Raw genomic sequence first — 12500 nt, 5'->3', positions numbered from 1 at the left:
GGAACCGACAAGGAATAAGATGAAAGTGTATTTAAATTGATTTCGAAAAAAAAATTGGATACTAATTTTAATATATTTAATTTTCAGAGCTTGTTGTTAATCCAAATATAACATATGTATATGTTTTTGGAATCAGCAAATGATGGAGAATAAGATGAACGTAAATTTGGATCGTTTTATAAAAAAAATATTTTTTTTACAATTTTCAGATTTTTAATGACCAAAGTCATTAATTAATTTTTAAGCCACCAAGCTGAAATGCAATCCGGGCTTCGTCGAAGATTACTTGACCAAAATTTCAACCAATTTGGTTGAAAAATGAGGGCGTGACAGTGCCGCCTCAACTTTCACGAAAAGTCGGAAATGAAAAAAATGTCTGAGGATATCATACCCAGGAAATCTCATGTCAAATTTCATAAAGATCGGTCCAGTAGTTTAGTCTGAATCGCTCTACACACACACACAGACAGACACACAGACACACATACACCACGACCCTCGTCTCGATTCCCCCTCTACGTTAAAACATTTAGTCAAAACTTGACTAAATGTAAAAAGCAAGCGTTTAAACCCACCAACAACAATACCACAATATTAATCATTTACGTCTTTTCAGTTTGTGTTTTGGTTTAAACAATGTTTATTCATATTTACATGTTCAGGAAATGTACATCGACATAGGGTGAAGACAACAACAAAAGCCTACGGCTGATGGTGGTGTCTTCAAACACATTTACAATAAGAGCATGGCAGACAAGCCCTTGCTTACACAGTTTGTGTTTTGCGTTTGATGTCCGTGTCTCATCCTCTGGTTTCTATGTAACGCAGGTGTCAAATGCAAAATGCATTGAGAAAGAATCCCCTCTCTCCACAACAAGCAGCCAGGCTAGAGATTATTGGTAGGTGTCCAAGTGAAGGGAAACCCTTATCACTTGTCAAAGCTGACGGGCGCAGTGGCGTGGTGGTAAGACGTCGGCCTCCTAATCGGGAGGTCGTGAGTTCGAATCCCGGTCGCTGCCGCCTGGTGGGTTAAGAGTGGAGATTTTTCCCATCTCCCAGGTCAACTTATGTGCAGACCTGCTTAGTGACTTAACCCCCTTCGTGTGTACACGCAAGCATAAGACCAAGTGCGCACGGAAAAGATCCTGTAATCCATGTCAGAGTTCGGTGGGTTATAGAAACACGAAACACGAAAATACCCAGCATGCCTCCCCCGAAATCGGCGTATGCTGCCTGAATGGCGGGGTAAAAACGGTCATACACGTTAACATCCACTCGTGCTAAAAACATGAGTGAACGTCTAAGCCCATGAACGACGAAGAAGAAGACTTGTCAAAGCCTGGACAGAACTGATGTCATCTTCATGATGGTTTACTTGGGAAGGAAGACACGAACCTTACCTCAACAACTGTCAGAAACATGACCTTTACATACAACTACGCATCGGCCAATCGGGGCAGTGCCGCGGCGACACCTGGCAAAAAAGACAACAGGGTAGAAGTGCACGAGAAAGTTACCAACCGGGTGGGAGCTAACGGCGGTGTTGGATTGGTTGAAATTGACATTTGTTGTGATTTCAACGAATCAGATCCCGCGGTTTGTTCTCACCTGTTTGGGTGGCACCCACTTTTGCTTCGTGTACTTCAACCCAGATAATCTGCTGCAGTCATATCCGCTCTATACGAGGTGCTCAGAAAGAGGAGCTGGACAGACACTCCCTCTCCCACCCCAACCTCTTCACTGGCCCGAAAGTTGGGCGGCAGTCCGGAGGACCTGCAGCACACTGCTACCTTCACCACAGAGACTGGAGTGCCCCTCTGATGAAGGGGGACAGAAACCCAAGAAGAACATAGATGACTTCGACCTGGGAACTCATACGGTTTCGCCGTATTGCGTTCGTCTTATTGTCTAAAACACGATGCGTATACGGTCGGTGGAAGACAAATACGACGAGAACAACTCTAAGACTACTTTCTTCACTAGCGCATTTTTGAATCATGGATGTTAAAAGGCTGTGTGGAGTACACTCATTTTTTTCTGAAAATACACCAAGTTTGTTTGAGATTACTCCCAAGTGCAAAACAGGGGTTCCCAAATCTGATGACTGTTACCGGGTAGGAACCCTGTTAATAGGGCACTGTAATCGGATTTCCTCGCAGTCTACAGGTGGTTAAAATGATGGTTGACACAGAGAGGAAGTTTGTATTATGTGTACTTCAGCGAGAGTCGTATCAACATACTGTTTCGTTTGCGTTGCAGCGTTGTTCAGCATGCTACATGCCACGAACCAACTCATGGTTGACTCCAACGTAAAGAGCAAGACAATCTTCCATTTCTGCGCTGCGGGGATAATCACCAACCCAATTGCAAACGCGATCACATACGCATACACCATTCCTCTGGTCAAGGTTTGTAATACCACTTTCGTTATCTTTTATTTGCTATTTGTGACTTCTCTAAATTGCAAGACGCGGCCAGCCTTTTCGCGCGCGCACGTGTGTGTGTGTGTGTGTGTGTGTGTGTGTGTGTGTGTGTACGGTGTGTGTGTGTGTGTGTGTGTATGTGTTGGTTACGTGCGTGGGTGCATGCGTGCGTGCGTGCGTGCGTTACACCTTCCATATGTAATGCAACGTTCTGAAAACATATTTGTGTCCCCAGAATACCTTTCGCAACGTTGTCGGGTTGCCTGTGGAACTACACATGTCCATGGAGAGTTCAGGTAGCAGAAAGGTAAGACGTTTCATACACATACATTTTGGACCGATCAGTGAGTCATAGGAATAACAAGCAGCGTTCGTCTGTGAACAAAACGCTTAACGTTGATTTCTAGGCAACTCTTAAAGCTGAAGCTTTCAAACTTCATAAACTTCCAGGGGGTCGTCGTTTAACACAGGGCTCCCAAAAGTGCGCGTCCCTGCGTCCTAAACGCACTAGAAGCCGAAATCACGTACACGAAATTCATGGAGGGGGCCCAGGGACGCACTTAACCTATAAAGAGCGGGTCCTGGGACGCACTTAATTTTTCTTGTCGTGCGTGCCGTAGGTAACTCTTTTCAGACTGTAGTCGTCAGCTAAGATTACAAAAGAAAGACCAGAAGTCAAGTTGAAAGTGTGCGTGTGTGTTGCATTTAACAAGGTATAGTTGAAGTGGCCTCCTCGAATATTCTTGTGATAAAAACCCCGTTTCATATCGCATTATTCGCGATCACAATGCGTTATATATATGTGTGCACAGAGGGTTTGGGGATCCGGGACTCTTGGGACCCTCTACAACACCGCTAATGGGGGTCCATGGACCCTCTACAACACCGCTAATGGGGTTCCATGGACCCTCTACAACACCGCTAATGGGGTTCCATGGACCTTCTACAACACCGCTAATGGGGGTCCATGGACCCTCTACAACACCGCTAATGGGGGTCCATGGACCCTCTACAACACCGCTAAAGGGGGTTCATGGACCCTCTACAACACCGCTAATGGGGTTCCATGGACCCTCTACAACACCGCTAATGGGGTTCCATGGACCTTCTACAACACCGCTAATGGGGGTCCATGGACCCTCTACAACACCGCTAATGGGGGTCCATGGACCCTCTACAACACCGCTAAAGGGGGTTCATGGACCCTCTACAACACCGCTAATGGGGGTCCATGGACCCTCTACGACACCGCTACTGGGGGTCCATGGACCCTCTACAACACCGCTAAAGGGGTCCATGGACCCTCTACAACACCGCTAATGGGGGTCCATGGACCCTCTACAACACCGCTAATGGGGGTCCATGGACCCTCTAAACATTAAAAGCGGGGGTCCTGGGACCCTCTAGGACGGGCGACCGTGGGGAGCCCTGGTTAACATCGCATTGGTTTCATGTAGCGGCTTCCCCAACTAGATTCTAGTTTTCTTTTAAGTGTTTGTGACTGGGACCTCTTTGTTCTGTTTGTGTCCAGCCTTTCGGGATTTTGGTTTATTTAGAAAGTTTGGTTTACACACATCATATTTCGAGGTCACTGCTGTGACAAAAGCAATGCTTTAGAAGCAGACAAGAGTGATCATATACTAAAGTAAAGGCACATTCCGACTGCGAAGGATCGAGTGTTTGCTTTTCGTCTCCCCCCCCCCCCCCCAACCCCCGTCCTCATGCCCGCAATGGAACACATGAAAAGATGAATCTGTTTTTGTTTTTAAGGTGCGCACACCGAGGCTCTTGTCAGAAACTGGAAACACGTTGAGAGTTAAACGTAAGGTGAGTATACACACTCTTTAGGCTTAAAGATATAGGATCTAGGACACCGATGGAATCCAAAGTCAATTTCGCTAGTATTTTGCCTGTATAATTAGAGACATTTCTCGGACAGACTCTATGATACAGATTTTTGAATATTCTTGCATGCCAAGAATCACGTAAACGAGGGTTGGGAAATTTGATTGGGTATCTGACCGATCAATTACACGCCCATTCTCACAGTTTCAAAAATACACGTGTGACAGGGAGACAACCGCCGTCCTTCACAGCAGGCTCTGCAGAGTTGTTGGCCTTTGTTGGAGTTCTGTTTGTGATGGGGTCCTGCGGCTGCTGTCTTCCTGTTTGTGCTTGGTTTCCTTTGCGTAACCGTTACATTTTTTAAAGGGCTAAGAAATTAGCTCTCAAATTCTCAACCCTGTTTGATTGTGTTTCGGCAATCGGTTACATTCAGTTTGTCTGAGAAGTGCATTGTTGTCTTACAGGTACGTGTCTGAGAAGTGCATTGTTGTCTTACAGGTGTCTGAGAAGTGCATTGTTGTCTTACAGGTGTCTGAGAAGTGCATTGTTGTCTTACAGGTGTCTGAGACGTACACTGTTGTCTCATAGGTGTCTGAGAAGTGTACAATTGTCTCACAGGTGTCTCACACGTACACATGTTTCTCATAGGTGTTTCAAATATGCATAGTTGCCTCACATATGTCTCAAACGTGCGTAGCTCTCTCAAAATGTCTGGCAGAGAAAGAAAACGATAGAGCACAAGGCGATGGAAGGTATACAGGACACCATTGGCGAGCAGACGATGTCCATAAAACGACACACACACCACATGAGCAAAAAGCGAAAGAAGCACAAAAGGAAACGACACTCGTCCAAAGTGGCAAATGGGCAACTTCCAGACAAGGGAGAGGGATCTCAGAACGTGAATTCTACGAGAGAGTCCAGGAAAGTATCCAGTACTGAAGCCAGAAATGGGAACAGTTTGGACGAAAGTCTACATCTACAGCAACAGAACCTCTCTAATGAAAAAGCCGCAGGTAGACCCATTTGTTAAGCTCTGTTGTTGTTGTTGTTTTTGTTTGTTGTTGTTGTTGTTGTTGTTGTTGTTGTTGTTGTTTAGGATGCGTGTATTCTATAGGAACTGTTATAGTTTTTGTTGCTACGGTGGCTTTTCTTGTTATTGTGATTATTGTTGTTGCTGTAGTTATAGTGGTTGGTTCTGTTACTACAATTTTCTAATGTCTGCCGAATCAACAAGCACTTCATTCTGAATCACACACAGTTTGAAGGCAAAATGAACAAGGTTTTAGATTATTAAATTTGTTTGAGATTATTTCATTAATACAACTTTGGCAGAAGGAGACACACACTGTGTTCTATCATTTGCTTGAGAGCATACATTGAGTTGTATACTTATATTTTGTTGACCTAACCTTTAAGTCATTTTTTCTTTCTTTCTTTTTGACTTTATTCTTCTTCTTCTTCATCTCTCTCTCTCTCTCTCTCTCTCTCTCTCTCTCTCTCTCTCTCTCTCTGTGTGTCCCCCCTCTCTCTCTCTCTCTGGGCTCTCTCTCTCTCTTTCTCCCCCCCCCCCTCTCTCTCTCTCTCTCTCTCTCTCTCTCTCTCTCTCTCTCTCTCTCTCTCTGTCATTTCATTTGTGTTGTTGCTTTATTCACCTATTAATTTATTTTGTTGATTTCATGTTTTGCTATCTTCATGATTAATTCATTGACGTAAACCTTGCAGAAACAGTCGGAGAGACGGGATTCCAGTATGACACGGTGCTAAGCAGCCATGACACACGGGAATGACTGCTTGGGAGCGATAAGATGCGGGTCGTTTTATTTTAGACACTTAGTTTTTTTCTTTAATAACATTATCATTGCGGCGGGTTTGAGCTCCACCATTTGTATTCCGACTCTCTATTTATATGTACAGCTGACATGTTAAGAAAGCAAGTATATACAGGGTAGGATAGCACAGGCAGATGTGAAAGATTTCACTTCAAGCTGGGTTTTATATCGTAAGTAATGTGACAGATGTCACTTCAAGCTGGGTTTTACATCGTAAGTAATGTGACAGATTTCACTTCAAGCTGGGTTTTACATCGTAAGTAATGTGACAGATTTCACTTCAAGCTGGGTTTTACATCGTAAGTAATGTGACAGATGTCACTTCAAGCTGGGTTTTATATCGTAAGTAATGTGACAGATTCCACTTCAAGCTGGGTTTTACATCGTAAGTAATGTGACAGATGTCACTTCAAGCTGGGTTTTACATCGTAAGTAATGTGACAGATTTCACTTCAAGCTGGGTTTTACATCGTTAGTAATGTGACAGATTTCACTTCAAGCTGGGTTTTACATCGTTAGTAATGTGACAGATTTCACTTCAAGCTGGGTTTTACATCGTAAGTAATGTGACATGTTTCATTCTCAAGCTGGGTTTTTACATCGTTAGTAATGTGACAAGATTTCACTTCAAGCTGGGTTTTACATCGTAAGTAATGTGACAAGATTTCACTTCAAGCTGGGTTTTACATCGAAAGTAATGTGACAAGATTTCACTTCAAGCTGGGTTTTACATCGTAAGTAATGTGACAGATTTCATTCTCAAGCTGGGTTTTTACATCGTTACTAATGTGACAGATTTCACTTCAAGCTGGGTTTTATATCATAAGTGGTCACGGGAGGAGAGAATGGGGTGGGAAAGGAGGTGGTAAGCTTAAGAGGAGATGTGGTGGGGGAGGGGGGGGGTGGTGGGTGTGGGGGTGTCACTGGTAGAGTTTGGTTCACCGACATTGCGTGTGCGGACGGACGTTTGTCTTTACGTGTGTATTGGGGGTAACTATATGTTTTATTTTGTAATTCTGTACTTTCTGCTGGACATACCTCAGATCTGTACGAGGCCGCTTAGAATGTAACTGAATTGAAACGCTTGCATTGAGAGAGCCGAGAGAGAGAGAGAGAGAGAGAGAGAGAGAGAGATAGAGAGAGTGAGAGAGAGTGAGAGAGAGAGAAGGAAAGAGAGAGAGAAAGAGAGAGAAAAAGAGAGAGAGAGAGAGAGAGAGAGAGAGAGAGAGAGAGAGAGAGAGATGGCGTTTGGTGTACATAATTATGTAAATAAAAAGATCGTTTGTAAATAAACAACACTGACTGTCGCACCCTGAATTTCAGTTGTGTACGTGTTTATCGAAAGTACAGAAAGGACTGGGAACGAGCATTGTTGGATTTAGTAGCATGATGAGCTGGAATGCATGATATGAAACAAACACTTGGATGCCTCGCCGTGGTGACGCAAAGCACAAATTAAAAGTGATATAAAGCAAACATTTCGTCTTACTCCATACTCACAAGCCTGCATCTGTTTGTGTGCAGGCAGGCTAGGCTTACCGTGTCGATCTACACAATCGTATACCCACCCCCCCCCCCCCCCACCCCTTCCTTTACCCCGCATCCACATGCCAACGTTTTCACTTTTCTGCTAACAATAAGATCAACATCAATTCAACAACAACAAAAGCATATATACGAATGAAAATTGTATTCTGTTTTACGTCAACAGCAGTCGAAAAGTCCGTAAAGAAAACGTGAAACACGACATCATCTGCACGAAAAATGCTTTTGCTTTCGCTCGCATTTCAATATTTAAACAAGTCGCGTAAGGCGAAAATACAATATTTAGTCAAGTAGCTGTCGAACTCACAGAATGAAACTGAACGCAATGCAACGCAGCAAGACCGTAGCATCGTCAGTCCACCGCGCACGGCAAAGGCAGTGAAATTGACAAGAAGAGCGGGGTAGTACTTGCGCTGAGAAGCATAGCACGCTTTTCTGTACCTCTCTTCGTTTTAACTTTCTGAGCGTGTTTTTAATCCAAACATATCATATGTATATGTTTTTGGAATCAGGAACCGACAAGGAATAAGATGAAAGTGTTTTTAAAATGATTTCGAAAAAAAAAATTTGATAATAATTTTTATATATTTAATTTTCAGAGCTTGTTTTTAATCCGAATATAACATATTTATATGTTTTTGGAATCAGCAAATGATGGAGAATAAGATAAACGTAAATTTGGATCGTTTTATAAATTTTTATTTTTTTGTACAATTTTCCGATTTTTAATGACCAAAGTCATTAATTAATTTTTAAGCCACCACGCTGAAATGCAATACCGAACCCCGGGCTTCGTCGAAGATTACTTGACCAAAATTTCAACCAATTTGGTTGAAAAATGAGGGCGTGACAGTGCCGCCTCAACTTTCACGAAAAGCCGGATATGACGTCATCAAAGACATTTATCAAAAAAATGAAAAAAACGTTCGGGGATTTCATACCCAGGAACTCTCATGTCAAATTTCATAAAGATCGGTCCAGTAGTTTAGTCTGAATCGCTCTACACACACACACACACACACAGACACACACACACACGCACATACACCACGACCCTCGTTTCGATTCCCCCTCGATGTTAAAATATTTAGTCAAAACTTGACTAAATATAAAAAGCTCGTGTAAGTCTGGTACGACACAGCGAACCATGCAGTGCATGTCCTCTATCTCTCTTTCTAAACTTTGTACTATTGGGGAATCATTCCATTTCTTATTCTCTATCTCCTTTTGTTAACGTTTAACTATTGGGGAATCATTCCATTTCTTATTCTCTATCTCCTTTTGTTAACGTTTAACTATTGGGGAATCATTCCATTTCTTATTCTCTATCTCCTTTTGTTAACGTTTAACTATTGGGGAATCATTCCATTTCTTATTCTCTATCTCCTTTTGTTAACGTTTAACTATTGGGGAATCATTCCATTTCTTATTCTCTATCTCCTTTTGTTAACGTTTAACTATTGGGGAATCAGTCCTTTTCCCTCCTGCAGGAGCAGTTGCTTGTAGGAAATGCCCTTGACTGTGATTGTCATGTTGGCTCCGTTGCTATCGTCATCCTGCACGATCTGAAGGAAGCCCTCCACCGCTTTCCCTACCCTGCAAAATATAAACACACCTTGTGAACATGTTCGGACTTTTTTGTAACAAATACACGGGAAAAAGCGTCCTGGTAGATCGGCAAACAGACACACCGATCGCTTCACCGTCAGTGTAGTCATCTGTTTCGATACACACACACACACACACACACACACACACACACACACACACACACACACACACACACACACACACACACACACACACTCACACACACACACACACACACACACACACACTCACACACACACACACACACACACACACTCACACACACACACACACACACACACACACTCACACACACACACACACACACACACACACACACACGCACACGCACACACACACACACACACACACACACACACTCACAAAACCAGGGCTGGACCTAGTGTATGAGAGGGAGGGGCTTCCGAAATGAGGCAACGGTACAGGGGCTAGCCAGACTAGGGGTCTGACTACAGCATTTGCAAGGAGTAGCCTACTTTTGGTCTGTCCTTGAGAAAAAAAAGAGGTACATTTGCCGGGTAAGCCGGGAACCTGCTCCACCCACCCCTTCTCCCCCCCCCCCCCCTCACCGCTAGATCCAGCACTGCACACACGAGCGCGCAGAGGCACACAGTATAGTCCATAGTAAGTAATAGTATCTTCACTTAAGTCTACATTTACACCCAAAAGCAAGAATGTGCATGAACCTTACCCCCCCCCCCCTCCCCTCTAAAAAAAGAGAAGAAGAATAGAAGAAGAAAAACAGCAGTTGTCCGGAAGCAGATATTCGGGAGGTACTTTTCCCGAGGAAGGGGGTGGGGGGGGGGGGGCAATTGCTCATGTGATGCAGTAGTCAGTGGGGGGAGGGGGGGGGGATCAGACTGCTACCTTAGATCGGACGATCCTAGATGGGGTAGGGGGGGGGGGGGGTTCTCTGTGCTGGTAACAGCTGCATAAAAAAAGGAAAACGCCGCAGCCTGGCCAAAAGACCACTCACGGAAGCATTCCAATGTTGTTCAACATCTCCTTGAACTCCTTGGGGTAGAGCAGCTGCTCGTCCTTGAAGCGCTGGAACGCCGTGTCCACGGCGGTGGGGCAGAGAGTTCCGAACCGCAGCCCCATGTCTTTCAGGTAGGGATTACTCTGTTCACAACACACACACGACAGAGTATATCACCAACCAAAGAAACAGATGCATTACTAAGAAGTAATTTAATCATGATATGTTTCAGGTTGTATATGAATGTAAACAGAGTTCGTTACATTCCCTCTACTGCCCCAGCGTCCTCATTGTTTATCATCATATTCTGACGACAGAAGGAGATTTCCTAACACTTAATCTTGCTCAGTGAAGGTATTCCGTCTATTTGATGTCATTTTCCAACTGAGCAAAACCTTTACAGAGCCACGGTAATTAACTCTTAGAGAGACGTTTCGGTCGCCGGCCAGTGTTTAAAAATTGAAAGTTAAAACGGGATGTTCATTTTAGTAACACTTAGAGTGCAATATCTTGTACTTTATTGTTGACCATCTGTGCAACGCTTGATGGACCCATGATCTGAGCTGTTCACTTTAGAGAGAGGGTAGAATCGGATGCCCTGTGATGTGACTCACCGCCCAGCTGGCCGTGAAGCCGGTGACAGCGTACTTGGTGCCCACGTAGATAGGGAAGGTGAAGCGAGGCACGAGGCCAGCGTAGGACGAGGTGTTGATGATGACTCCTCCCTTGCCCCCCTTGTCCTTCCTCATGTGTTCCACCGCCAGCTGTGTGCCCACCACCACGCCTTTCTGGCGTTCACCATAAAAGAAGAGTTTCGCCGGTATGAGAAATGATCCTTCATCCGCGTGGACATTCTGTCTGTGTCTGTTGTCTGCGTTTCTGTGTATCCGTCTGTGTCTGTTCGTCTTTCTCTGATTTTGTCCCCTGTCCCTGTGTCTCCCCCCCCCCTCCCATGCCTCCCTTCTTTCCTCTCTCTCTCTCTCTCTCTCTCTCCGTCTCTCTCTCTCTCTCCCTCTCTCTCTCTCTCTCTCTCTCTCTCTCTCTCTCTCGCTCTCTCTCTCTCTATGTGCGTGAAGAAATGTCTGCGCGCGCGTATGTGTGTCAGAGTGTGCGTGCGCGGGCATGTGTGAGTGAGTGAGTGGTTTCGTGTATGCGTGTATGTGTGTGATGGTTGGGGGGGGGGGGGAGGTCATGGTGGGGGTGCGTGTGGAACTTCTATCGGCACACTCACGATGTTGACGTCGATCATGTACTCCCATTTGTTCTCCAGGACGAGTCCAGCATTGTTGAAGACGATGTCAATGTGACCCAGCACTGACACTGCCTGCTTGAAACAACCTGCGTCAGTGTCAAACAATCTTCGTCAGTGTCAAACAATGCACAATCATTGTAAGTCAGCCAGCGCAGGTGTGTAGGTGTGAAACGATGTGCAATCAGTGTAAAACAACCAGCGTAAGTGTCAAGAGAAAGAGAGAGAGAGAGAGAGAGAGAGAGAGAGAGAGAGAGAGAGAGAGAGAGAGAGAGTGTATATGTGTGTGTGTGTGTGTGTGTGTGTGTGTGTGTGTGTGCGCGCGTGCGTGTGTGTGTGTGTGAGACAGAGAGAAAGAGAGAGAGAGAGAGAGAGAGAGAGAGAGAGAGAGAGAGAGAGAGAGAGAGAAAGAGAGAGAGAGAGTGTGTGTGTGTGTGTGTGTGTGTGTGTGTGTGTGCGTGCGTGTGTGTGTGTGAGAGAGATCTAGAGAGAGAGAGAAAGAGAGACAGAGAGAAAGCCAGAGAGAGACAGAAGGGAATTAAGGTGCGAGACAACGAGAGACTGAGACGGACGAGCAAACAAACACAGATGAGGTGACAGAGAGAGAGAGAGAGAGAGAGAGAGAGAGAGAGAGAGAGAGAGAGAGAGAGAGAGAGAGAGAGAGAGAGAGAGAGAGGGAGCATGAGAGAGAGAGAGAAAGAAAGAAAGAAGTCATACATTCCAACTGTTTGGAATCTGTGACGTCACATTTCATGAAGGTGGCGGTACCGGCGCCATGTTTGTCGTTAATGGCGGCGACAGACTTCTGTCCGGCATCTTCAACCACGTCCAGAGACACAACCTGAGTTATAGGGTACACATTTTGAGTGACATGAAATAGGTGTGTTCATTTGACAATGTCACAGTGTACCGCACTAACTATATATACTGCACCAGTTCCTCACGTATCCAGCACGCGCACACGTACGGGTACGCGACACGCCACTGTCTGTGTCAGTGCCACGTGCCCAAGAACA

The 12500-nt window shown here is 44.9% G+C and overlaps 2 protein-coding genes across 2 annotated transcripts in view; one reads left to right on the top strand and one right to left on the bottom strand.

Annotated features, from left to right (window-relative positions):
- The first annotated feature begins 2263 nt into the window (after nt 1–2263).
- LOC138958378 (uncharacterized) lies at nt 2264–6201 on the top strand. Its single transcript, XM_070329507.1, has 5 exons — nt 2264–2408; nt 2659–2730; nt 4194–4250; nt 4987–5284; nt 5994–6201. The coding sequence occupies exons 1-5, from the start codon at nt 2271–2273 to the stop codon at nt 6056–6058; spliced, it is 630 nt and encodes a 209-aa protein (XP_070185608.1). The 5' UTR covers nt 2264–2270; the 3' UTR covers nt 6059–6201.
- A 1572-nt stretch (nt 6202–7773) lies between these two features.
- The window catches only part of LOC138978428 (15-hydroxyprostaglandin dehydrogenase [NAD(+)]-like), a 7948-nt gene continuing 3221 nt past the window's right edge, over nt 7774–12500 (bottom strand). Inside the window, exons 3-7 of the mRNA XM_070351171.1 lie at nt 12202–12325; nt 11467–11573; nt 10850–11023; nt 10233–10378; nt 7774–9241 (exon numbers count right to left, since the gene is read on the bottom strand). Coding sequence (XP_070207272.1) covers nt 9103–9241; nt 10233–10378; nt 10850–11023; nt 11467–11573; nt 12202–12325 — 690 coding nt within the window. The 3' untranslated portion in view covers nt 7774–9102. The remainder of the gene's footprint in view (nt 9242–10232; nt 10379–10849; nt 11024–11466; nt 11574–12201; nt 12326–12500) is intronic.

Source organism: Littorina saxatilis, linkage group LG1, assembly GCF_037325665.1.
Source record: "Littorina saxatilis isolate snail1 linkage group LG1, US_GU_Lsax_2.0, whole genome shotgun sequence".
Classification (NCBI taxonomy): domain Eukaryota; kingdom Metazoa; phylum Mollusca; class Gastropoda; order Littorinimorpha; family Littorinidae; genus Littorina; species Littorina saxatilis.
The sequence above is the reverse complement of the archived record's forward strand: the minus strand, read 5'-3'. Positions and strand labels throughout refer to the sequence as shown.